This window comes from Dermochelys coriacea, chromosome 11, assembly GCF_009764565.3.
Source record: "Dermochelys coriacea isolate rDerCor1 chromosome 11, rDerCor1.pri.v4, whole genome shotgun sequence".
Taxonomy (NCBI): domain Eukaryota; kingdom Metazoa; phylum Chordata; order Testudines; family Dermochelyidae; genus Dermochelys; species Dermochelys coriacea.
This window is the reverse complement of record NC_050078.2, coordinates 57,014,923-57,042,335: the sequence shown is the minus strand read 5'-3', so window position 1 is coordinate 57,042,335 and position 27,413 is coordinate 57,014,923. Positions and strand designations below refer to the sequence as shown.

The window sequence follows — 27,413 nt, the reverse complement described above, 5'->3', positions numbered from 1 at the left end:
TTACTCGGCTTGCAAAATCTCAGTGATGATTTGCCAGGTACCCAAAAAAGTTTGGGTCTGGTATGGATTGGCAAGAATTATTAGAGAAATCTCCCAGTCCCAAGCATGACCTTCTTCCCTACTAATTTGCAAACTACTATAATCTATCTATATGCTACATAACAGTAAGGTTCAAAATTTGATAATACAAGTTAGGAAATTCAGATTTATGCTATCCTTAAATTAATTCCAATTCAGCAGTCTCTCGTTGGAGTCTGTTTTTGAAGTTTTTTTGTTAAAGGATAGCCACTCTCAGGTCTGTAATCGAGTGACCGGAGAGATTGAAGTGTTCTCCAACTGGTTTTTAAATGTTATAATTCTTGATGTCTGATTTGTGTCCATTTATTCTTTTACGTAGAGACTGTCCAGTTTGACCAATGTACATGGCAGAGGGGCATTGCTGGCACATGATGGCATATATCACTTCTAAAACAGACTCCAACGAGAGACTGCTGAATTGGAATTAATTTGCAAACTGGATACAATTAACTTAGACTTGAATAGAGATTGGGAGTGCATGGGTCATTACACAAAGTAAAACCATTTCCCCATGTTATTTCTCCCCCCCCACCCCACCCTCCACTGTTCCTCAGATGTTCTTGTTAACTGCTGGAAATGGCCCACCTTGATTATCACCATAAAAGGTTTTCCTCCTTCTCCCCCACTTCCTGCTGGTATTGGCTCATCTTAAGTGATCACTCTCCTTACAGTGTGTATGATAAAACCCATTGTTTCATGTTCTCTGTGTATGTATATAAATCTCCCCACTGTGTTTTCCACCGAATGCATCCGATGAAGTGAGGTGTAGCTCACGAAAGCTTATGCTCAAATAAATTTGTTAGTCTCTAAGGTGCCACAAGTACTCCTTTTCTATTTCACTCTAGGTAGTGTCAGGAATAAATCAGTGGGAACACAGAAATTCCGTCTGATAAAAGATTCATGCAAGTAAGCATGCTCTATCTAAATCTGCAGTTTATTAGATTTAAGCACACACAGACATAAGTAATAGGTTTAGAACATCCCAGATATTTACCTAACATCTGGAACAGTATTGAATAATTAACAGCTGGTTCACAGTGGCCAGTTGCTCACCCACTGAGGAGAAAAGGTGTCAGAAAAAACGTCTCTCAAGATGGCTTCAGAGGACTGTTCCAAAGTACACTCTATTATCTAAACTTTTTATAGCTAACTTCTAGAAAAAACAGGTCATAATGACCCCTACTGGAGCATCACTTTTTCTAACTTTCAATAAGCTTCTAATATCAGAGGCATCTAGACTCAAGGTTTTTATCCACTTATTTTCTTTCATTTTCAGTTATTTACTTTTTTCTCCCAGTGAGAAATGAGAGGAGGGGTTGGATGGGGCAGCAGGGGCCAGTCAGGGGCGGGTGTCCAGGGGCAGTCAGGGGACAGGGAGCAGGGGGTGGTGGATGCGGCAGGAGTCCCGGGGGGGGCATCAAGGGACAGGGAACAGGAGGTTTTGGCCATCAGGGGGTGAGAAGCAGGGGATAGAGGTCAGTTGGATAGGGGTCAGGGGCCGGGCTATGCCTGGCTGCTTGGGGAGGCACAGCCTCCCCTAACCGGCCCATCATACAATTTTGAAAACCCGATGTGGCCCTCAGGCCAAAAAGTTTGCCCGCTTCTGCTCTAGAACTTCCTCACAGCAATAGCAGCAAAGAGTTCTGTGGCACCTTATGGATTAACAGATGTACCCACTTCAGATGTATGTATCTGACGAAGTGGGTATTCACCCATGAAAGCTCATGCTCCAATACGTCTGTTAGTCTATAAGGTGCTACAGGACTCTTTGTCACTTTTACAGATCCAGACTAACACGGCTACCCCTCTGATGCCTCACAGCAAGAGATCACCCGGCCCCATTAAGGCTATGTTCTGCTGTCCTTAAAGTCCAGCAGAAATGGGGGTAGAGAGAGCAGGACAGCCATGTGTGTTTCTCAGAAGATCTGTAGTCGGGGAGCAGCACTGATATCCATCCCCAAAAAGATAAATAGGATGAGACCAGGTGAAGCTCCCTTCTCACATGCTTGTTTATCTGTTTGGAGGGGGCTGTGTACAAACTTCCACCCTCCAGAAAAAACAATCATGGTTCCAGCAGGGAGGGAGGCTGGAGGGAGTGGACAGCAAGAGCAGCAGCCCATTTTTAACTTTTTGTGAAAACAGTCTCCCTGAGCTCCGATCTCCCGTCTTCCTATTTACTGCTCCAGGTAGGGCTGCTGCTGGCCCTACTCCCTGCCATGGTGTCCCTTTGGTGGCACCTGAAGGGAAGAGAAAAGGGAGTTTATATAACTATTCAGCCTCTCTGTTTCCCCACCAAGTCCCTCCTGGAGCAAAGGATTTTGCTCCCCCAAAAAGGGTTGAGGGAGAAGGAAGAGCTCTTGTTTCCTGCCTCTTCTTGAGAACATGAGGGAGTTCCAAGATGTCTAGAGAAGGAAGAGAGCTCATGCAAATAAGCTCCCATCTTTCACATTCCTCAGCTCCGTAGCCTGATCCTGCCCTTTCTCCCTCTTTGAAGCTCAGCAGCCTTCTGAAGTTTCTCCAGTCCTTGGGTTATATTAACACACCTGTACAGCTCAAGGGGAGAGGAACGGTAAATTCTAGGCAGCTTTTGACTAATCTTTAAAAAATACCAAAATCCTGTTTTTCTTTGGAGGTGGAGAATTCTTTCACCCTGAATCCCAGAGAAAGTTTAGTAGCAAAGTATCTTTCACAACCTTTTGAAGTGGTAAAAAACAATTTAAAATGAATTAAATATTCACTTTGGTGAGTAATTAAAAAGCCACTCAGGATGTTACTACAGTTAAATATAAGTGTGAATAAAAATGAAGATATTTCTTTATTTTTCAGTTTTTAGCACCAGTTATTTACACAAGTAGATATATAGACTGCAGAATCCTATTTACCAGCACAGAGTCTTACTATTGGTAAGGAACAGAGCATGTACAGTGACGAGTGCACTTAAGTTGAAATCATTATTATTAATTTTGCCAGCTTGCAGTCAATTGATAAATCACATGTTAACATCTGAGACGTGGTTTATGAATTTTGGAATTTATGGAATTCTGTAAAATGCTTGCTGATATTTTGATATGAATTTTTTTAAAATGCAAACAAAAACAAATTTCTGAATATGTTTTTAGTTAGTGTTGTACTAGACACTGACAAACTCAACATGCTTCATTTATGACCTACTATATTCTAAAAAGCAAAGAATCAAGAGTTATAATCCAGAATTGATTGTTGTAACTTTTCTTGCAGATCTGCTACTGAAAACATATTTTTAAATATTCACATCAAAATACTGTTTAGTATTTAGATCTCTTTAACTTGTGAGTGCAGGGTGCATGCACATATAGGCCACAATCCTGAAAAGACTTACTTGCACATGTGCTTAACTTTTTCTATGTGATTAATCAATGGAACAGCTCATGTATAAAGTTAATCTGTCGGTTAGTCTTATCGGGTTTGGAACAATAGAAAATTCTGTAAATTCTATGTACACAGATACAAGTGAGGCTTAAATAGTGTGTGATCATTCATACATCCTTCCTCCACAATCTGTAGACTAAAAAGTGTAAGCACTGATTGATATCAGCATGGTAAGTTCCTCTGAGATTCTTCATTTTGCTAGGTAAGCACTGGGCTCTCTATAAAAGTAAAAAGTTTAGTTTTCTCATGATAATAATGAAATTAAAAATAAATCTTAATAAAGGATAGTATCCAACTTCAATATACTCAGAAAGCAAGACATCCGTTTGTGTAATGCAATATGTTTTCATATTTCAGTCTAATAATTGAATGTATTGGTATTATCGTGTGCATTTTCTAGTGCAATTTTGCAGTTGTTGGTTTCTGTTTAAAGTATGATTCTGGTCTAAAAGGGACTGTAAACATGGTAACTCTTTACTCAATAAGCTCCCTGTGTGTCAGTCATACCCTTTGATTGTAGTAATTAAAATAAGATTTTACTACTTTTTACACCTCTTAGCTATGAAGAGTTAAAACTACTAATAGAATATTATTCCTTCTTGTGCATTCTCAGCAATATTGTTTACTAAGCTCCAGTTGGTGACACCTTTCCAAACCCATTGAAGGTTGCACAGAGGTAATTTGAAAAAAATGGGGTTTTACTGAGAGCCCGATTTGGCTAGCAAAATCTGTATTTGGACAATGATGTTCAAGAAGGAAAGAACCCAAATGGACTTGCAGGGTCCAAATTGAGTTTGTAGTGTTAGCAGTAAGAAAAAATACAATTTTTTACTTGTAAACTCAGTGTTGGTAATATGGAAATCAGTGGAAAAACAATTAACCAAGAATCCCACAATGACACTTCTATGGAGTCACTTTTCAAAGTGCAACCGTATTTCAGAGTTCTTCTGTACCCCAGTTTACATTTGAATTCTGTTTATTTGCCTTATATCCAGCTTTACATGTTTTGAAATAAATGTTAAACTAAATGTTTTTAAAAGGCAGTTTTACTTTTTATAGAAACAACAAAGCAGTTGTTCTCTGCAGTAAATTTTGATGATTAAACAAAATTCAGGATTTTTTCTCCAAAAATAATGAAAATAAGCTTTCATTAGATAATGTTATAGCCATTCTTTATATGGAAAGTTTATGCGAAGAGAACATATATTTGTTTGTTTTAATAAAATTCTAACAAATTGGTAACAAACTGTGCTTTTGCTTATTGGACAAGTTGAGGGAAAGTTTGCCCTTGGTTGAGTGCTGGCAACACTTTGACTTTAGTAACTGTTGTCCATCATGCCCAAAGGCAGAATTTGAGTCTTTTCATTTTTCACAGTAAAGCCCCAATTATCTGACTTCCATTTAATCAAAGGTTGGTCAGCTCATCTATGGCAGTACTGTGTGCCCTGCATTGCACTCACCCTATTTATTTGGAGCCTCATTTTTCTGAAGTTTCATATTGAGGGAAGGCCTTTCAGAAAACTAGAGTTGTTCTTTATTACGTTTTCCTTTTGTATGTGAATGTAGAAATGAAAAACTCTCCATGTAATAACTGTTTGTATGATAGGTGAAGTAATATTATGTTTATTTTCAATTTAGACATGGCCTGAAGATGCATTGCAAGCTGTTGCCTCTCGCTTCTTGGAAGATATTGAAATGTCAGAGGCAACACGTGAAGGCTGTATTGATATGTGTAAAAGCTTTCACACTTCTACCATTGCTTTGTCAGACCTGTTCCATACTGAGCTTCAAAGGCATAACTATGTTACACCTACCTCATACCTGGAATTAATCTCCACATTCAAAACCTTACTGGAAAAGAAACGCACGTAAGGATATATAACATGCATTTTGATAGGGGAGCCCGAAGTTCCTTGAAAATATTATTTTCTACATATAATTAATTTGTGTAGCTAAACTAATAAAAAAAAGTTCAGAATATTTAGATTGCCATTTCTTGGCTACATTTGCACTCAGTGGACTAAAGAGCCAGTTAGACCTAGTTTAATTCTTGTATTCCATTAGGCCAGTTCTAATATTCATTATTAAGTTGATGCCTATTGATACTTTAAAATATCAATTTTTTTTCTTCTGATGCAGTCCCAGACCCTATAAATTACACCTGTTTTGCAGGGTGAATACCACTGAATAACTCTGAGTTGCGGTGTAAAGACACTCCCTTCCTTCATGATGGGTGGTGTTTTAGGTCTCCAAGACTGTATGTAAGCTCTGAGGGAAAATAAAAGGGCTCAGGGACTTAGCATAGTCATGCAGAAATCTAGGGATATTCCTCTATGTCACCAGTGTGCCTAGGTCAGTAGTGACTGAAAGTCATTACCATCAGAAGACTCTTTCATGTCTTAGTGAAAAGAGTAGGTATTTTCAGTTCCTACTAGTCCAGAACCTCATTATTTCCTCTTGACTAGTGCAACCACCTCCTCTCTGAACTTCTTGATACATAGATTACTCCCCTCAGTTCCATATAAAACACAGCTATTAAAATAATATTCCTTCTGTGTCCTTCTATTGACTCCTCCTCCATCACATCACATTCGAACTTCTCATTCCTAAGGGCCTTCATAACTCTGCACCCATCTACTTTCCCACTCTTGTTTTTTATCTTGTCACCTGCCTCCACATCTGTTCTTACAATAAATCCAGCCTTGATCACTCACTTTTCATTTTTCATACCTTTAAGAAACTTGTATATAACTGAAGTAGGGTAAAGGAGTCTGAGTGTAAATGAGAATCAGGCACAAGTACTATATTGCACCGTCTGATGGGCAAATAAAACAAGATGGCATGGTGTTTAAATTTCAAGAATGGTGGGAAATTAGAAATTTGGGGAATGGGGCTAAGAAAAATTGATAATATATTTATAAAAATGTCTGTAAAATTAAGCACCGCTTGATATTACTTTTAGAGAGGTGATGAAAATGAAAAAACGATATGAAGTTGGCTTGGAGAAACTGAATTCTGCTGCATCACAGGTGGCTTTGATGCAATATGAGCTGGAAGCCCTACAGCCTCAGCTAAAGGAAGCTAGCAAACAAGTTGATGAAATGATGTTGGTCATCGAAAAGGAGTCCTTGGAGGTAGCTAAAACTGAAAAAATAGTGAAAGCTGATGAAGCTGTGGCGAATGAGCAAGCTATGGCTGCAAAAGCAATCAAAGATGAATGTGATGCTGATTTGGCACAAGCCTTGCCGATTCTGGAAAGTGCTCTGGCTGCTCTTGACACTCTTACTGCACAGGTAAAGCTAACTATATGTATTTATACACTGACCAGGTGTTCAGACTAACAAAAACAAACCATGTCTGCCTTCAAAGAAAATTTGAATATGCTACATAGCTATTAATTGTCAGATTTCACATTGTTACTGAATTAAAAGTTGCATAATTTTGTAGCATCTGAAATGTCTTAAAACATTTAGTTTCAAAATCAAGGCATTCTTTTATTTTCATTCCCTGCGTGGACAGCTATAACATAAGCTAGTGAACTATAACACTTATATGCTCAGGAGATATAAAATCAAACATTTCTTAGCTAAGTCGTTTTAAAATTCATAAACATAATAATATTCTGAATCAACAAATGGCAAGTTAAAAAGAATCTTCCTGATTGCTTCCTTAGCAAAACTGCATACTTGCCATGTAATTGTTTCTATATAGTCACATAGATATCTGTCCTTTCAGAGACTGGAAACAGAGGCTGAGTTTCTGTGTTACACCTTTAACTTGCAGCCCAAGGAGAGGTAGGTGGCTTTATGCCACCTTTATGCCCTCCCCAGCTGCCCTGGTGCTGGAAAGAAAGAGGCCCCAGACATAACTTATATAACTCTGGGGGCTATGTTCCCTGTAAGCTGCGTGGCCGCAGCCTATTTAGCACCACGCAGGCGCTCAGGGAACCCGCCTGGGGACCTGCTGTGGCCGGAGGAGGGACACCCCTCCCCTGCCCCCAACCTAGCCCAGCCCTCCTCTCCTGGCCACCACCGCAGTCGCAGCCAGGGCGGTCCAACCCAGCTCCAGGTGCAGCCTGGCCCCTACTACAGTGCCCTTCCTCTGGCCTGAACCCAGTCCTGGCCTGTACCTGCTGGGATTGGGACACCTATCCTGAAGCCCTAGCTGCGGGGAGAGGCGTCCCCTCCCAGCCCAGGTGCTGCTGCAGGGAGAGAGAGCTGGGGGGAGTCCTCTCTCCCCGCCATAGCCCTGGAGCATCCTCCTGTACCCCAAACCCTTCATATTCCCAGCCCTACTCCAGAGCCCGCACCCCACCCAGAGCCCTCACACCCCTGCACCCCAACTCTCTGCCCCAGCCCTGAGCCCCTTATCTCCGGCCCCCCCAGAGCCCACACTCCCAGCCAGAGCCCTCACACCCCTGCAGCCCATCCCAACCCTCTGCCCCAGCCCTGAGCCCCCTCCCACACTGCGAACCCCTTGGCCCCACTCCTACCACATGAATTTTGTTATGTACACCAATATGAAGGTGATGTGTCACACATCACCTCCATATTGGTACACATAACAAAATTCATTCAGCACATGGGTGGGAAAAATTAGAGGGAACACTGCCTGGGGGTCAGTCTAAATGACAGCAGCCACTCTTTGGGCCACAGCTGTGTCTGGAATTTCTGCAGTACTGCAGGCAATAGCTCTGCCTCCAACACACACCCTTACTACACCAGGACTTGCACAAGGGCTCTTGGAGGGCAATCTTCCACAGCGCCTGTGCTAGGGGAATCCTCTTCCAACCAGAGCTGGGGCTTGTAATGCTCCTTTATAACACTCCATACCTTTTGCCCAGTGGAAAGGGGACTGCGTGGGGTAAAGGATCTCTCACTCTGTGTCAATATAAAGGTTCTGGTGATAGCCATCCTTCCATAGTAAATCCATGTGGCTGAGAATAATTCCAAGAAAACAACATTCTTCTTTGAGTGCTGGTCCTTGTGTATCTCACTGTGATGCACTTTGTGCTCCATGTGTCCAGAATCAGATAATTTTGAAAGCAGCGTTTGTTGGTCTGCACAGGTACCCTTGCTCTGCTTGTGCCTCCAACTGAGTAGATAAAGGGTGTAGCAGACCAACTGCCTCTCTAGTTCCTTCTTTCCACTTCCTGGCTTGGGTTGGAACCTCCAGTGTCAGAAGCTTAGTCTTCCTTTATTCTTCAACCTCTAAATACATATGTATATATTTTGTAAATAGTTTTTAGAATTTTATCCATTATTTTTAGCTAAGTTTTGTAGTTTGATATATTCCCCATCGTAGGGAATTCAACCGCCCCCACATACACATCTTGATATGAGTACTGGACGATAGCCAGGACTCTAGGCTTCAAAATTGGTTTCTTGCACATGCTCCTTCCAAGTCAGTGACAACCATCAAGGCTGCCTGTACTGCCTTAGGGAAGCTCAGGTTGCAGCAAGATGTGATATCTGCTGCTCTTTCCCCATTCATACCTTAAGAAGCACTTAATGGAGAAGGCCATAAGGCTGCACTTTGACCCAGGCCAGGGGGACCCCCCCATACATTGGGCTGACTCAGCAAAGAGTGTGCCTCCTTATGTAAGATCTGACTGAGCAGTAAGGAAATCTACCCATACAGATCCCCCACTGGGGTCTTGTAATGAGGGCAGGGAGCACTTTCATAAACACAAGAGCAAATTCTACTCTAAATCTACTTCAAAGAAGAGAGATAAAGGCGTGCCTAAGTTGAACAAATCTTCCTGCTCCTCCCATGAAGACTTAGAACATCCTAAATCTTAGGGTCTTGACAAAAAGCCTATAAGTTGATACCAGACTATGCTCTGGCGGCAGTGATGCTACTGATACCAACTAAGCCTAAACTTTGGAAATCAACAGTACCACCAAAAGGCAGCCATTGCCAGCCTCAATCAACAGCTTTGGCTCTGCCTCACACAGCTGAGGCACAAACTATGTCTGCGCTGTTGATCTGGGCTGATAGGACCCCTCACACTCCAGGGAGAGCAGAGTCTTACATTCCACTGATGACATCTTTGCTTTGCCAGATCCCCAATCATCCTCCTTGTCCCCAACTGGCCCATGAAGTTTTGGTTCCCGAGTGTCCTATGTATGTCCTCTTGGTCACTGATCAACACTCATTCCTTTTCCAATAACCTGACAAAGGGGAAGGGCAGAATCAAGCATCTCAACTTCCAACCACACCAGCTCAGGGGGGTAGTTTTGAGTGGCCATTAACTCTAGATCATGCAAAACATCCTTACTAAAAGTTGAAAGGATTCTACTAGGAAATGTTATTTAGCCAACTGGTATTCATCTGATTCTTTCCCTCAAAACAGCTTGTCTTTCCATCAACTCTTCATGGGTTCATCTGCGAGCAAACAGTGTATACCACCCACTTTCACATGGTCACTCAGTTTTGCTCACCTGCTGACTACCAGGTTCTGGAATGACCTAGTTAGAAATTTTCTGGCAGTAAGAAAACCTTCTCTCAATGGGACTTAAATCTTGTTCTTTCACCAAGCTGCCCTTCAGACCACTAGCGACCAGATGTTCCATGTCTCTCCTGTCTCTTAAGGTTGTATTCCTCATAGCCATCACCTCAGCCAGGAGGGTGGGTCAGCTTGGAGTACTGATGGTGGGATCTACCTTATATTATATTCCATAGAGACAGTTTCATTGTGTTTACATCCTAAGTTCACCCCCATAGTTTTTTTAGAATTTCACCTGAATCAGTCAATCCCCTTACCTCTGTTTTTTCCAAAACTACATGCATCTGAAAAGGAGAGGAGACTTCATTCCCTTGACGTGAAACAAGCCTTAGCCTTGTATCTACAAAGGACAAAGCCAGTCAGAAAATCTCTCAGGTTGTTTATCGCCATACGGCAGTCCATCGTTAGGCTCTATCCTCTCAGAGGATCTCTAAAATGGATCTCAGGCTGTATCTTACCCTGCTATCAGTTGTCTGATTTCCCCCTCCCCTTTTGGGATGAGAGCACAAGTGACGTCAATGGCATAACTTTAAGAAATACCTCTACTTGACATTTGCAAAGCAGCTGTGTGGGGTTCCTTCTACTGATCTGAGGCATGATGCTCCAACACAGGACTCCTCCACTGATGCATCCTTTGGGATGGTCGTTCTTCAAATGGCTCTGCTGCTTGCATTCTTGAAGCCTCCTCCTATTTGAGTACTGCTTGTCAGTCACCCACAGTGGAATAAACATAGGGACCAGCACTCGAAGAAGAAGAGAAAGTTACTTACTGTAGAGTAACTGGAGGATCTTCAAGATATGTGGTCCCTATCTGTTTTCCACGACCTGCCCTAATTCCCTTCTGCTTTGCATCTGTGACCGGGGACCCAGGGGGGCCACTCTGAGATTGCTCAATCAGGGCAATTGCAAAGAATGGGGCAGATGATCCCCAAAACTGGTGGCTATTCTAATACTTGTTCACCAAGCCAGCAACAAAACAGCCTCTACAATTCCTTACTGGTTACCCACACGACCACAAGTGGGAGATACACCTGACAGTACTTCACAACATATTCGGACGACGGGGGACACTATCCACAGACCTGTTTGCCACTCTTCTGAACAAGAATTGAGATGTTCTCTTCATCCCCTGGAACAGGGACCTTCTCAGTGCCTTTTCTCCATTTCCTCAATTGTCTAAGGTCCTACTGAAAATAAAGAGTGGGATCCCACATCATTCTGATTGCTCCTACTTGGCCAAGACAGGCCTGGTACCCTTACCTGTCACAGCTCACGAAATGTCCACTAATCCCTCTCCCAACCATTCTGCACCTCCTCTCACAGAACAGAGGATGTACCCTGCATCCCAACTTGGGATTCTCCGCCTCAAGGCATGGCTGCTGCTTGGTTCCAACACCTAGAAAGCTCCTGTTCAAGGGAGGTACAAGAGGTTATGTTGCATAGCAGAAAGTCCTCGATGCCACATACTTATCTGAAAAAATGGTCCAGGTTTCAGATTTGGTGCTTCTCCCAAACATCCGTGACTATTCCACATATCCTGGACTATGCATTGACCCTAAAGAAATCGGGTCTATCTTTAAGTTCTTTCAAGGTCTATCTAGCAGCTATATCAGCTTTCTAAAAACCTGTTGAGGGATACTCAATGCTGTCGCACTCAACTAGTAAAAGAGTCCTCAAGAGTGTAATAAAATTCTTCCCTCAACCTCAACTACTGTCTCCCATGTGGGACTTAAACCTGGTACTGAAAGAATTAACTAGGCCTCTTTTCAAAACTATGATCACCTGTTCACTGACATAATTTCCCATGAAAATGCCCTTTCTGATATCGATTACCTCAGCCAGGAGAATAGGAGAGAGAGCTGCTCTGATGGCATAACCCCACCATCAGGGTATTCTTCTTGGCCAATGTTATGCTTAGGCTGCATCCAAAATTTATCCCTAATGTGACCTCCCTCTTTCACATGAATCAATTGAGTCACCTTCCAATCTTTTACCCCAAGCCTCACCGAGACAACAGGAAGGTTATATTGTATACCCTGGATGTCAGGAGAGACCTGGACCGGATAAAGACCTTCAGGAAGTCCCCTAAGCTTTTTCTTTCCATTATGGAAAGATCCAAAGGCTCATCAATATCAGCCCAAAGGCTTTCCAAGTGGGTCTCGACTTGCATCAGACAGTATTACCAAGTTTGCAAGATGACCTCTCCAGACTCTGTACATACTCCACAAAGTCAGTCCTCATCTGTGACCTTATTCAAGAATGTCCCTATCTCAGAGAACTGTAGAGCGTGACATGTGCGTCAACCCACACTTTTGCAGAACACTATGGATCACTGGGGACTCTGCCACCGATGCCATCTTCAGCTCCACAGTGCTGTCATCTTTAAGAGACCCGATTCCGAAGTTCTGGCCCTCCAGAAGGGGTACTACCCAGGAATCACCTACAGAGGAGCACCCATAGGGACACTACTCGAAGAAGAAGAAGAAGTTACTCACCTTGTGCAGTAACGATGGTTCTTGGAGATGTGTCCCCTGATGGATGCACCACAACCCACCCTCCTCCCCTCTACTTCAGAGTTCTTGTCAATGACTCTGTGGTAGAGAAGGAACTGAGGGGGATTAGCTCATGCATGCTGACCAGCCTCGTGGAGCAGCATGAGGAGACACAGCACATGTGCAGGCCTAACGGACACTGCTACGAAAGCTCTCCAATCAGCTGCGCAGGGACGCAAGCACACCTACAATTGAGCACCCATAGAGAGAGACATCTCGAAGAACCATAATAACTGCATAAAGTGAGTAACTTCTTCTGTGCTGTTGGTTCTGAGAAATTGACTAGTCCTATATTTGTCTAGAACTGCAGAACTTTGCTACCTTATTCATGGTTCCACTCGCTCGTAAAGTAAGAAATTGTTGGTTATTGAAAAGGAAATTGCACAATTTCTTTCCAGTTTTTTTTGGAAGGTGAATATTAATAATATATCAAAATAACCATAACATTTATTGAAAAGTATTTCTATAAATTAAAACTAGACAGAGCACAGGATGTGCTTAGTTACATCTCTGTACATGCTATTTGACATTAGGGTTCCAATAGTTGACTTACTAACAACTAGTTTTAGGAAATATTTTACTATTGAAGAAGTATTAGGTGATTGGAAAACAGCAACTATAGTACCAGGTTTCAAACACACAGATTCTGCAGAAAGAAGATGAAAATTACAGACTTGTACATCCTAATTCAGGGCATATTGAGCACTAAATTAGGAAAATTTCCTGACATCATTTTGTATGGATAGTTTTTGAGATTTAATATGTGTGTGTCAGCACAGATTTGTGAAAGCTAAATAATGTCAGATAAAGCTGATAACTTAATCTAGTTAGAACAGAACCAACAAATTTGAATATAGTTAGATTTTCAGAAATCCTTTGACTGTTTCACATTATAATGATTTTATTAACTCTAAATATGGCTTTAATATTAAATTATAAATATAGTCAAATAACTGCTTATAAGTTAAAAGTGTGTATTCTTCATAGAAGCTTGTGAGGATTGGAATCCCTAATGATTCTATGTAGGGACTGTGTTCATTAATATTTTTGGTAATGATTATGCTAATGGGAATACTCTAATTGTATTTAAAGTTGTTGCATCTCAAGTCTCAAATGCAGAGAATCCCCACCTCTGCACAGTGATGGCAAAATTTCAAACTTGGGTGCCGGAATATATTCTCTAAAGTAAAAATGGGTGAAGTGGGAATGAAGGGTGTTCAGAAGCTCTGACATTCAAGCCACTTTTATTTACTGGATAAAAGATTGATAAAAGACTTTTATTTACTGGATTGGAAGCATACTTACAAGACAAATTTCCAAAATCACAGAGTACACATCCTTTTAGTTCACTTTGACAGTTGTATCAGTGGCATGTCTGAACAAAACAAAAAAACAAACAAACCCACAAGCATGGCCATATAAGATCAGATGAATGATACATCAAGTCTAGTGTCCTGTCTAGGATGGCAGTCTGTACTGTCTGCATCAGAAGAAGGTGCAAGAAGTCATGTAACATACCATTATTGTGTGCACAGGGGAAGTTTCTTCCTACCTCCCTGTGATAGAATGCTGGACAACAGCAGCTGAGCCAGCACTCTGGTCACCGCAGCTCCAATTAAATACTGCAGAACAGACCTTATTAAGAAGAGATGTGCCTAATTGGTGGGTGAAGGAGAGCTGGGAGGCTAATTAAGCCTAATGGCAGAGGATACAACAACGCACAGGAAGGAAGTAGTTGGGGGAAGCAGACAGAGAGCGAGATTGATTTATTGCTCTTCCCTGCTTCCCTGAAGAGCTGAGGGCCCCCTAACACTGTAGGAGTAAGGCTATATAGTGTACAAGGAAGATGGGAACCAACACTGTAAATAAACTCTACTGGTATTTTACCATCATAAAAGTCTCTGCGTGGTTTGTGGACTTGAACAGACACAGGAAAGTGCGCCCTGCCACACTCCCATTAGAGGTTGGCTTATGATTGAAATATGAGTGTTTATACTTCTGATTTGTATACCAATCAGTGGGCCCGGGCTCTGCCACTCAGGCTCGGTTGGGTGTTAGTCCCCCAGTGGACACCCAGACTGAACCTTCAGTGGCAACACGGAATCCCCATGGTCCCAGATTCTAATCCTGCATGATCTTACACAGTATCCCACAAGGCACTTCACATTTGAATGGCTACATTGCATCTACGGAAAAGACCAGACCTCTTCAACCAGGGACTTCTTCATCCAGACCAGGAACACCTACAGTTAATAGTGTAGGCATTGGAAGAGAAGTGTAGTTCAGCAGGGATCAACTAATCTGGTCAAATTTATATTTTTGTTGTGATGGGAAATAGAAAGTTCTCTGAGTTAGGGACTCTCTCTCTTTGTACAGTGTCCGTCACAATGGGGCTCAGACCTCAGATGGTACTGTAATACAAATATAATGTTAATCATAAAGTTTCCATTACATTGGAGTTTCTCCAGAATGGTTGATTGGAGTCCTACAACCAAGTATGATAGAAATGTGGGTAACAGTCCTACTTAGCAGTAGGTAAGTACATTGGACATTCCATCTGAGTATCATCAGGTGCCAAGATTAATCAGAATGACAGGTTAGACAAGCCTGGAGCTGGCCTTTCCAGTCACCATTATCTGCTCTTGCGGTGAGAAAAAGATCATTTTTATAGCTCCAGAAAAATTTCTATTAAAGGTAAATTCCTCTTTGTATAATTCCTGAGAAATAGTTTTCTCATCATTTTGTTCAACCCTGGTCACTCCTTTGGAAGCTTGTGCCACAAATGGGTATTCCTAGTGCTCTAAAGATATATCTGAAGTATATGGAATACACTTGCCAATTGTACGCCGTTCATCTCATTCCATCCAAAATGAAAAGGTCTTATTGCCTCAGAATGGCTGCTAGCAAGATGTTGAAATCCTGAACCAGTGGGCATATTAGACATCTGGGAAACTATCCATACAAGTCTCTAGGGCTACTGAGGAAAAAGTGTCATCAGAGGAAGATTTGCAGTGTAAATTTCCATTCCTTTGCATAGGCATCCTTTGTTCGGAATGTGCTACTGGGTTGGCTCCCACATAATGTCTTGCTTCACAAGGGGGAACTTCCAATCCTATTTATCATTCTGTTATAATAATAAATAAAATGCTGCTTATCTTCCCTCCCCCTCCCCACACTTCTTTGATTCACTTCTAGTTACTTCCCATTAGTGATGAATGAAGAGAGAAGCTGTGCAAAAGAATGAGAAATTTCTTACCTGATAATTTTTTTTCTGTTAGCAGCTTCCCTCCTCATTCAGACTACCCTGATAGTCTGATAATTGACCACAATACAAATAGAATGTTTTTCTCAAAGGGGAGACTTAAAAATATGATTGTCTTAAGTTTAATTATGACATTATATCAAGTTATTGTCTTAGTGCTAATAATGGGTTGCTGAAATGTTTGTCTCTTTGGAATAACTCTTCTGGTGTCCTGAACCAAAGGTTGGAACTTAGGCCTGGAGCCTCCAGCAACAATATTGGACTGCCTCTGAATTTCACAGGTATGTGGGCAGACATTAACCTTTAATGATGAATGAGGAAAGAAGCTGCTAATCTAAAGAGAAAACTCAGGTAAGAAATTTCTCATTCTCTAAACTAACTGTTGATCAGATTTCAAGTGTGATGATCTTTGTTTAAATGTCAGTATTATTTCAACCCATGGAGTGCTATAATGCATATCCTGGAAGAAGGGGCTAAGCAGACAAAACACTGTATATTTGTACAGTGTACATTAATTTTTGTCTGTGATCCTGAGATCACATTAAGTTTAAAATACCAGATATGATTCTAGCAAACATATATGGAAAAGTAGTACTGTAACATACATGGAATGATTGTGATTTGTTAGAAAAGTGGGTCTAATGCTATTTCTGAAGCAGTAATATTTATGTCATTTATTTTAAGGATATCACAGTTGTGAAGTCAATGAAGAGTCCTCCTTCTGGTGTCAAGCTAGTTATGGAAGCTATATGCATCCTGAAAGGCATCAAATCAGATAAAATTCCAGATCCATCAGGCTCAGGGAAAAAAATAGAGGATTTCTGGGGTCCAGCAAAGAGAGTTCTAGGTGATATAAGATTTCTGCAGTCGCTTCATGAATATGATAAGGACAACATTCCTCCAGCTTACATGGCCATCATCAGGAAACAATATATCACAAATCCTGAGTTTGTACCAGACAAGGTTCGAAATGCTTCCACAGCAGCGGAAGGTCTGTGCAAATGGGTCATAGCCATGGACTCCTATGATAAGTAAGTAAGCATTCGTGTAAAAATAAAATCCAAGTGAGTTTAGTCTATTCTAATAATAAGAGGGATTTAAAGTTCGTTGGAAATTCTAACTGGCCTGACATATTCACTGGTAAAGATTATGAGGCAGCTATTGAAAGGGACATATAGTGTCTGATTTTCAAATGTGAGTACCTTGGATAGGATGAAGGGGGCAATACCCCATCTCCAGTAAGCAAAGAGTTAATTCTGGTTTCTCTTTCCCATCCTTTTGGCACAGGTCTTCAGCAGAAGGGTATTAGAATGCCAGTGGGAAGCAAGGGCTCATCATTTAGTTTCTGAGGATTGGGTTAAACCCCACATTAGAAATTGTTGTGTTTGTATTTGCTTACCCTGATGAAAAAAACCTTGCTGATTTCTGCCGTATCTTATTTGTGCTGAGTCACCCACCAATTTACAGTATCATTATAACACATCCCCAGAGCCTGCATAAAACTATAAAATCCTCACTTAAGTGCCTAAACTCAGCCTACAATCTGAAAATAAGTAGTAAAGGCCTGAGATGGAGAAGAATCTTTCTACTAAATGTAACAAAATGTAATGTACTAGCACATATTCTTCTTCGAGTGTTTTGCTCATGTCGATTCCAAGTAGGTATATGCTGGAAGGTTTTTCCCTTAGCGGTACCCATCGAGTCGGTTTAGGAGCCCTGGAATCATGCCTTCATGGTGCCGTATATAGGGCCCTGCCGACCTGCCACCTCTTCAGTTCCTTCTTACTGACTGTGACAGTTGGTCGGAATGCTCATTCTCTCTTGCTTCAGCAAGCCCTTTCCCTAGGGGTCTGCTGATCATTCCCTATAAATAGTTATAATTTTACTAGCTGACTAGATAGTTATTTTAAGTATATATAGTTCTCAGGGTTATCCCCTTCCTACCACCCACCCAACCCCGGTACCGGGGCCTGCTTCGGTCTCTAGGGTTTAAACCCTGCGCAGCTTGTAATAAACCTATGCCCTGGAGCGACCTTCACACTTTTTGCCTGAAGTGTCTGGGGGAATCTCATCAGAAGGACCACTGTAAAATCAGCAGGGAATTCTGCTCCAGGACCCAAAAAGAGAGAGATCAACGGTTGAAAATTCTTCTGATGGAGGCCGCCCTTTGCCCCCACTCAGAGCCGAGTTCGGCCAAAATGATACCTAGCATGTCCTCATCGGTGCGGAGCATGCTGGCATCGGCAAGGGAGTCCTCGGAGCTAAGAAAGGACTCTGATAGAGACTCTCAGCCCCAGGAGGGCTGTCTGCAGAGGGGCTCAGCTCCTACTAGTGTGCAGCACTGCTCCCAATCTCCAGTGCCCCATGAGAAGAAAAAGAAGTCGGATGGGGTGCTCACCCACTCCGAAACCAAAGCGAAAGGACTTGAGTGCAGTGCCAGGCCACTCAAGCACTGTAGCACCTAGCTTGGCACGGTTGACTCCTGCCCCAACAAGGGGTTGGTTGAGTCCAATACCAATGGATTCCCCTCTTCAGGAGAACCAAGCAGAGGCTTTATAGCTGCCCTCCATGTCTGAGACATTCGAGGTGGCTAGAGAGCTCATTGCCTTCACAGCACCACCTTCTCCAACCAGGCAAGACCAGGCCTGAGAACACTGGAACCACAAGATCCTTGGCATTATCCTTTGACAAACTGGTTATGGTACCTTGCCGGTCATCGTCACCTCGGCACCACTCCCCGGTGCCCCCAGGAGCAGACCAGCAATGGTGCCACACCAGTCCCCTGTTTCTTGACACCAGTCCCCAGCACGGACTGGAACCACTCCTCCATACTCCTCACATAGTGAGTCCTCTCCATTGGACTTGGAGGCGGAATAATACGCATCCAGACGGAGCTGGCATAGGTCAGAATGGAGGTACTCGAGGTTAGACATGGGCAGCAACAGCTGTTTCCCCCTATGCCCTGACCCACACAGTGGCAGGTGCCGTGCAATGGCCTTTTTGGATGCCGTGGGTGTTCCTCCAAGCCCAAGGGTCCTATTCCAGGAGGTCAGTGTCAACAAGCGCAGAAATCTATGCGCCTTCCCCACCTCCTTTGGTGCAGGACCAGCTGCTCGACGCTGAACCGGTCACCACACCAGAAGAGCTGGCATCTTGCGACCCTCTCAGTGAGAAAGGGAAAGAGCACAAGCTGGTTCCTGTTAAGGCCTCATCCTCCTCATTGCCGGACAAAGTAATCACAGGAACCTCTTTTGCTCCAGTGCTCAAGGACAGCAGTGTCCACCAACAGCTCCTAAAGAGAGTGGCCCAGACCTGGGGCTCGAGGTCGTGGAAGTTGCCAAGTCCTCGGACCCCATGGTAGACATCCTGGCTCCCTCAGGTCCATCCCAAATTGCCCTGCCACTCATTAAGACAACTCAAGACACCATTAAATTGTTGTGGCAGACCTCTGCCTCTCTGCCACCAATTGTGAAGAGGACTGAGAGAAAGTATTTTGTGCTGTCTAGGGGTTTGAGCATCTCGATTCTCATCCACTACCAGGCTCTTTAGTGGTGGCTGCGGCAAATGAACACGAATGATCAGGGCAACAAGGGCCATCTCTGAGAGCTAGGGACGCTAAGAAGCTGGATCTTTTTGGTAGAAAAATTTACTCTACTGGGGGCTCCAGATCTAGAACCATTAGGCATTCCTTAGTAGATATAGCTTTAACTCCTGGGAAGCTATGTTGAAGTTCACAGAGCTGTTGCCCTCTGCATTCCGGACAGAGTTTTCTGCCATGGTGGAAGAGGGTAAGTTGCTGGCATGGGCCTCATTACAAGCAGCCCTGGATGTGGCTGACTTGGCTACCCAGATGGCTTCGGCTGTAGCAATGAGGCACAGTTCCTGGCTCCAAGCCTCAGGACTCCCGTATGAGGTCCGGCAGACCGTTCAGGACCTCCCATTTGAGGGTTCTACCCTTTTATTGGAAAAGACTGACACACAGCTTCACAGCATTAAAGACTCGAGAGCTACCCTCATCTGCATACTCTGGCAACACAGAGGAAACATTTCAGACCTCAGCCTATGCCTCGTTTTTACCACCCCCAGAACAGGCAGGATTACTCTGGGAGGTGCAACAAGAACGATAGGAGGAGGCCTCCTCCTTCATCTGCTCAGGGCTCTGGACAGGCAAAACAATCTTCTGGCCCCAAACAAGCATTTTGAGGGTGTGCCCAAGGGTGAAACACCAATTCAGGAACCGGATCCTTCTCCTCCTCATTTTTCAGACTGCTTATCCCATTTCTATCCTGTGTGGGCCCAGATTACGTCAGACCACTGGGTGTTCCACGCGGTAGAACTGGAATATTTTCTCCAGTTCTCCCTCCCATCCCCTTTCAAAGACCCCTTCTCATGAGCAACTTCTAATGTGGAAGGAGCAGATGCTCCTAAGAACCAGGACAGTAGGGAAAGTTCCTCAGGAACTAAGGAGCAAGGGATTCTACTCCTATTATTTCCTAATCCCGAAATCCCAGAGTGGTCTCAGACCCATTTTGGACCTCCGTAACCTCAACAGGTTCATGAAGAGATTGAAGTTCTACATGGTGTCCTTGGCCTCCATTATTCCCTCACTGGATCTGGGGGACTGGTATGCCATCCTTGACTTGAAGGACATGTACTTTAATATTTTGGTAGCCCCATCCCACAAAAGATTCCTCGGGTTTCATAGTGAACCACGCTCACTATCAGTTTACAGGCCTCCCCTTCGGCCTGTGAGTGGCACCTCAGGTGTTCACCAAGTTCATGGCAGTCGTGGCCGCTATCCTGAAAAAGCAGCAGGTGCAGGAGTTTCCGTACCTTGACAACTGACTTGTCAAGGACCACTCCAGAGCACAGGTGGAGGCACATGTAAACTTGATAAGGTCAACTTTCAACTGATTGGGCCTATTGCTGAATGTGCAAAAATCAACCCTATCCCCCCCTCAGAGGATAGAGTCCATAAGAGCATTGTTAGATTTGAGACAAGCCAGGGCATTCCAACCAGAATCATGGTTCCAGATGCTTTTCAGCATTATAATGGGTCTCAGACGATACCTTACCACCATGGCATGGAATTGCTTGAAGCTCCTTGGACACATGGTTGCCTGTATGTATGTAGTACAGCATGCCAGAGTGAGGGTCAGGCTCATCCAGGCTTGGTTGGCATTAGTGTATCGGCCGAGCAAGGACAGCCTGGATAAGATGCTTTCCCTGGTGGTGCTTGAGGCTTTTATATGGTGGCTCAACCCGCAAGCCGTGTGCACAGGAATATCTTTCTCCAGGCCACAGCCCTGGTCATGGGTGCATCAGCGGTGGGGTGGGGAGCACATCTAGGAAGGCTCAGAACTCAGGGCCTCTGGTTCCAAGCAGAACTCGCGTTCCACATCAAAGTCAGGGAGCTGAGAGCCATTCGTCTAGCCTGCCAGACCTTCCAAGCCCACCTGAAGGGGAGATGTGTATCAGTCATGACAGACAATACAACAGCTGTGTTTGATATAAACAGACGGTGGAGCACGCTCCTCTCCCCTGTGCCAGGAAGCCCTCAAGCTGTGGGACTTCTGCATAACACATCTGGAGGCATCCTACCTCCCAGGATCTCCGAATGAGTTGGTAGACCATCTCAGCAGATCCTGTCACAACCACGAGTGGTCCATTTGCACGGACGTTGTGAACAACATCTTCCAACAGTGGGGAGTTCCCCAGATAGATTTGTTCACGACAAGGCACAACAGGAAGTTTCTGCAGTTCTTCTCCTTCCTGAATAAAGCCCGGGCTCGATCGTGGAAGCATTCCTCCTTCCCTGGAAGGGCCATCTCTTCTATGCATTTCAACCCACTCCGCTCATTCACAAGGTGCTGCGCAAAGTGAGGAGAGATGGAAGTTCTGTGATATAAATAGCTCCAGCCTGGCCCCATCAGCACTGGTGCACCATGCTCCTGGAATTGTCAGTGGAAGCTCTGGTCACCCTGCCTCTGCTCCCAGACCTGATCCCCAAGGATCACGGCCGCCTTCAGAATCCCAATCTCGAGTCTCTCCACCTCACAGCTTGGAAGTTTCTTGGCTAAACCTATTAGAGTGAAGTTGCGCAGGTCCCGTTAGACAGGTCCTTCTTGGCAGTAGGAAGCCATCCACTAGGGTCACCTACTTAGCTAAATGGAAGAGATTTGTGATTTGGTCATTACAGAAGCACACCTCTTTTCTGAGCTCATCAGTACCCTTTATCTTGGACTATCTCTTGCACCTGAAGCAGCAAGGTCTCTTGGTGTCGTCAATAAAGGTTCACCTGGCTGCCATGTCTGCATTTCACCCAGTGGTTGCCAGCTGATCAGTCTTCGCTAACCCGATGGTCGGCTGATTTTGTTAAAGGACTTGACAGATTGACAACAACCGATTCCTGCATGGGACTTCAACCTGGTGCTTTCCAGACTAATGGATCCCCCCCCCTTTGAGCCCCAGCGACATGCTTACTATTCTGTCATGGAATTTCTGGTGACAATCACTTCAGTTAGGAGGGTGTCTGAGCTTAAATCCCTAGCAGCCAAACCTCCTTATACAATCTTCTGTAAGGACAAGGTGCAGCTTCAGCATCATCCAGCCTTTCTTCCTAAGGTCATCTCTCAGTTTCATGCCAATCAGGACATTTTTCTCTCATTTTTTTACTCTAAAGCCACATGCTAACAGCCGGGAACAAAAGCTCCATTCCCTGGACGTTCGGCGGGCATTGGCCTTTTATATCGAATGGACGAAGCCATTTCGGAAATCAAACCGACTATTTGTCACAGTACCGGACAGGATGAATGGCTTCCAATATCTTCCCAAAGAATTTAATCATGGATCACATCCTATATCCGAGCATGCTATGATTTGGCAAAGATAACTGTCCCTGCACTGACAGTGCACTCCCCAAGGGTGCAGACCTTCTTGGTGGCATTCCTGGTGCAGGTCCCGATCCAGGAGATCTGCAGAGCTGTAGTCCACACCTTCACTTCTCACTATTCCATTACTCAGCAGGCCAGGGACAATGTTGCATTTCGCAAAGCAGTGCTTCAATCAGTGAATCCATGAACTCTGCCCACACCTCCATGGTACTGCTTGGGAGTAACCTACTTGGAATCGACACGAGCAATCATTCAAAGAAGAAAAAACAGTTACCTGCCTTTCATAACTGATGTTCTTTGAGATGTGTTGCTCATTTCCATTCCAAGACCTGCCTACCTACCCCTCTGTCGGAGTAATCCAGCAAGAAGGAACTGAAGAGGTGGCAGGTCACAGGGCCCTATATACGGTACCATGAGGGTGCGACTTCAGGGAGTGCCTAAACCAACCAGATGGATACTGTTAGGGGAAAAACCTTCCGGCAACTGTGCATGCGGCGCGCACACATCTACTTGGAATCAACAAGAGCAACACATCTTGAAGAAAAGAAAAGGAGTACTTGTGGCACCTTAGAGACTAACAAATTTATTTGAGCATAAGCTTTCGTGAGCTACAGCTCACTTCATCGGATGCATTCGGTGGAAAATACAGTGGGGAGATTTATATACACACACAGAGAACATGAAACAATGGGTTTTATCGTACATACTGTAAGGAGAGTGATCACTTAAGATGAGCTATTACCAGCAGGAAGGAGTGGGGAAAGGAGGAAAACCTTTTGTGGTGATAGGTGGGCCATTTCCAGCAGTTAACAAGAACGTCTGAGGAACAGTGGGGGGTGGGGTGGGGGGAGAAATAACATGTGGAAATAGTTTTACTTTATATAATGACTCATCCACTCCCAGCCTCTATTCAAGCCTAAGTTAATTGTATCCAGTTTGCAAATTAATTCCAATTCAGCAGTCTCTCGTTGGAGTCTGTTTTTAAAGTTTTTTTGTTGAAGGATAGCCACTCTCAGGTCTGTAATCATGTGACTGGAGAGATTGAAGTGTTCTACGACTGGTTTTTGAATGTTTGTCTCTGTCTGAGGGGTTGGAGCAAATGCGGTTATATTGTAGAGCTTGGCTGTAGACAATGGATCGTGTGGTGTGATCTAGATGAAAGGTAGAGGCATGTAGGTAGGAATAGCGGTCAGTAGGTTTCCGAAATAGGGTGGTGTTTATGTGACCATCGCATATTAGCACTGTAGTGTCCAGGAAGTGGATCTCTTGTATGGACTGGTCCAGGCTGAGGTTGATGGTGGGATGGAAATTGTTGAAATCATGGTGGAATTCCTCAAGGGCTTCTTTTCCATGGGTCCAGATGATGAAGATGTCATCAATGTAGCGCAAGTAGAGTAGGGGCATTAGGGGACGAGAGCTGAGGAAGCGTTGTTCTAAGTCAGCCATAAAAATGTTGGCATACTGTGGGGCCATGCGGGTACCCATTGCAGTGCCGCTGATTTGAAGGTATACACTGTCCCCAAATGTGAAATAGTTATGAGTGAGGACAAAGTCACAAAGTTCAGCCACCAGATTAGCCATGACATTATCAGGGATACTGTTCCTCATGGCTTGTAGTCCATCTTTGTGTGGAATGTTGGTGTAGAGGGCTTCTACATCCATAGTGGCTAGGATGGTGTTTTTAGGAAGATCACCAATGGATTGTAGGTTCCTCAGGAAGTCAGTGGTGTCTCAAAGATATTTGGGAGTGCTGGTAGCGTAGGGCCTGAGGAGGGAGTCTACATAGCCAGACAATCCTGCTGTCAGGGTGCGAATGCCTGAGATGATGGGGCATCCAGGATTTCCAGGTTTATGGATCTTGGGTAGCAGATAGAATATCCCAGGTCGGGGTTCCAGGGGTGTGTCTGTGCGGATTTGTTCTTGTGCTTTTTCAGGGAGTTTCTTGAGCAAATGGTGTAGTTTCTTTTGGTAACCGTCAGTGGGATCAGAGGGTAATGGCTTGTAGAAAGCTGTGTTGGAGAGCTGTCTAATAGCCTCTTGTTCATATTCCGACCTATTCATGGTGACGACAACACCTCCTTTGTAAGCCTTTTTGATTATGAAGTCAGAGTTGTTTCTGAGGCTGTGGATGGCATTGTGTTCTGCATGGCTGAGGTTATGGGGCAAGTGATGCTGCTTTTCCACAATTTCAGTCCGTGCACGTCGGCGGAAGCACTCTATGTAGAAGTCCATTCTGTTATTTCGACCTTCAGGAGGAGTCCACCCAGAATCCTTCTTTTTGTAGTGTTGGTTGGAAGGTCCCTGTGGGTTAATACATTGGTTAGAGGTGTGTTGGAAATATTCCTTGAGTCGGAGATGTCGAAAATAGGATTCTAGGTAACCACTGAACTGTATCATGTTCGTGGGGATGGAGGGGCAAAAGGAAAGGCCCCGAAATAGGACAGATTCTTCTGCTGGGCTAAGAATATAGTTGGACAGATTAACAATATTGTTGGGTGGGTTAAAGGAACCACTGTTGTGGCCCTTTGTGGCATGTAGTAGTTTCGAGACTATAGTTAGTCTGTAGTTAGTAGTTAGTTAGTTAGTAGTTAGTTAACTGTATTTAGTGTCCTTTTTCTTTTGTAGAGAAGCAAAGTGTGTGCTGTAGATGGCTTGTCTAGTTTTTGTAAAGTCCAGCCACAAGGAAGTTTGTGTGGAAGGTTGGTTCTTTAAGAGCATATCTAGTTTTGAGAGCTCATTCTTAATCTTTCCCTGTTTGCTGTAGAGGATGTTGAACTACCTGATCAACAGACAGAGACAAACATTTACAAGATCTCTATCATGCATTCTTACAACTACAATACCCACCTTCTGAAGTGAAGAAACAGATTGACAGAGCCAGAAGAGTACCCAGAAGTCACCTACTACAGGACAGGCCCAACAAAGAAAATAACAGAACACCACTAGCCATCACCTTCAGCCATCAGTTAAAACCTCTCCAACGCATCATCAAGGATCTACAACCTGTCCTGAAGGATGACCCATCACTCTCACAGATCTTGGGAGACAGGCCAGTCCTTGCTTACAGACAGCCCCCCAACCTGAAGCAAATACTCACCAGTAACCACCCACCACACAACAGAACCTACTAACCCAGGAACCTATCCTTGCAACAAAGCCCGTTGCCAACTGTGTCCACATATCTATTCAGGGGACACCATCATAAGGCCTAATCACATCAGCCACACTATCAGAGGCTTGTTCACCTACGCAACTACCAATGTGATATATGCCATCATGTGCCAGCAATTCCCCTCTGCCATGTACATTGGTCAAACTGGACAGTCTCTACGTAAAAGAATGAATGGACACAAATCAGACGTCAAGAATTATAACATTCAAAAACCAGTCGGAGAACACTTCAATCTCTCCGGTCACACGATTACAGACCTGAGAGGGGCTGTCCTTCAACAAAAAAACTTCCAAAAACAGACTCCAAGGAGAGACTGCTGAATTGGAATTAATTTGCAAACTGGATACAATTAATTTAGGCTTGAATAGAAGCTGGGAGTGGATGAGTCATTACATAAAATAAAACTATTTCCCCATGTTATTTCTCCCCCCCCCCCCCCACTGTTCCTCAGATGTTCTTGTTAACAGCTGGAAATGGCCCACCTTGATTAACACCACAAAAGGTTTTCCTCCTTCCCCCACTCCTTCCTGCTGGTAATAGCTCATCTTAAGTGATCACTCTCCTTACAGTGTGTATGATAAAACCCATTGTTTCATGTTCTCTGTGTGTGTGTGTGTATATAAATCTCATCACTGTATTTTCCACCGAATGCATCTGATGAAGTGAGCTGTAGCTCACGAAAGCTTATGCTCAAATAAATTTGTTAGTCTCTAAGGTGCCACAAGTACTCCTTTTCTTTTTTGCGAATACAGACTAACACAGCTGCTACACTGAAACATCTTGAAGAACAACAGTTATGAAAGGTAGGTAACTTTTTTTTTTACTGAAGCTTCCTATCAGAGTGTGACAACCCCAGGGTATAATCTGGACTGTTGAACAGCTGTGTCCCCTCAGTTCGCCAGCCTTGGGTGCCTTTTCTCTGCTTCTCTGGGTGGTCTGCTCGCGGCCTCCAGCATGTAAATTACTCCCAGCAAAACTATATGAGATCTATGGTCACCCACTCTTGAATTATACTGAAAATTCCCAGTCTCAGACTTTCCTCCAGAAATCTGGGTCTTACTGCCCAGCCGTCTTCTGACAACATAAGCTCATATAAAGGCCGTCATTTTGTTAATAGAACATGATATGCACAAATCCTGTTATCTCAAATGGAATTTCCTCAAACACACTGTTTAGATCAAACAATAAAAAAAGTTTATTAACTACAGAAAGGTAGATTTTAAGCCATTACAAGTAATGAGGCATAAAAGTCAGAATTGGTTACAAGAAAATAAAAGTAAAATGCAACTAATACCTAACTTAACAAGCTAAGTGAATTGAAAGCAAAAATCTGTCTCACCCCACACTTCAGTAATCTTGCTGGCTTAATTCCTTTCAGACAGAATCCCTCCCTCAGTCCAAAGCTATTTCTTTGTTCCTCAGGTGTTGTGGCTGCTGTGGGTAGAAGGAAAGGGAGGAATAACTTGGGGCATCTGTTCCCCATTCTTATACTTTGAGAATCATCCTCTTCGTTGAGAATCATCTCCAGCTGGGGTTCAGG

At 43.7% G+C, this 27,413-nt stretch overlaps 1 protein-coding gene across 1 annotated transcript in view; it reads left to right on the top strand.

The window, feature by feature from the left end:
- Positions 1-27,413, top strand: part of DNAH7 (dynein axonemal heavy chain 7) — a 308,475-nt gene that overhangs the window by 196,678 nt on the left and 84,384 nt on the right. Inside the window, exons 41-43 of the mRNA XM_038420958.2 lie at positions 5,125-5,354; positions 6,449-6,779; positions 16,493-16,839. Of these exons, the coding sequence (XP_038276886.1) occupies positions 5,125-5,354; positions 6,449-6,779; positions 16,493-16,839 (908 nt within the window). The remainder of the gene's footprint in view (positions 1-5,124; positions 5,355-6,448; positions 6,780-16,492; positions 16,840-27,413) is intronic.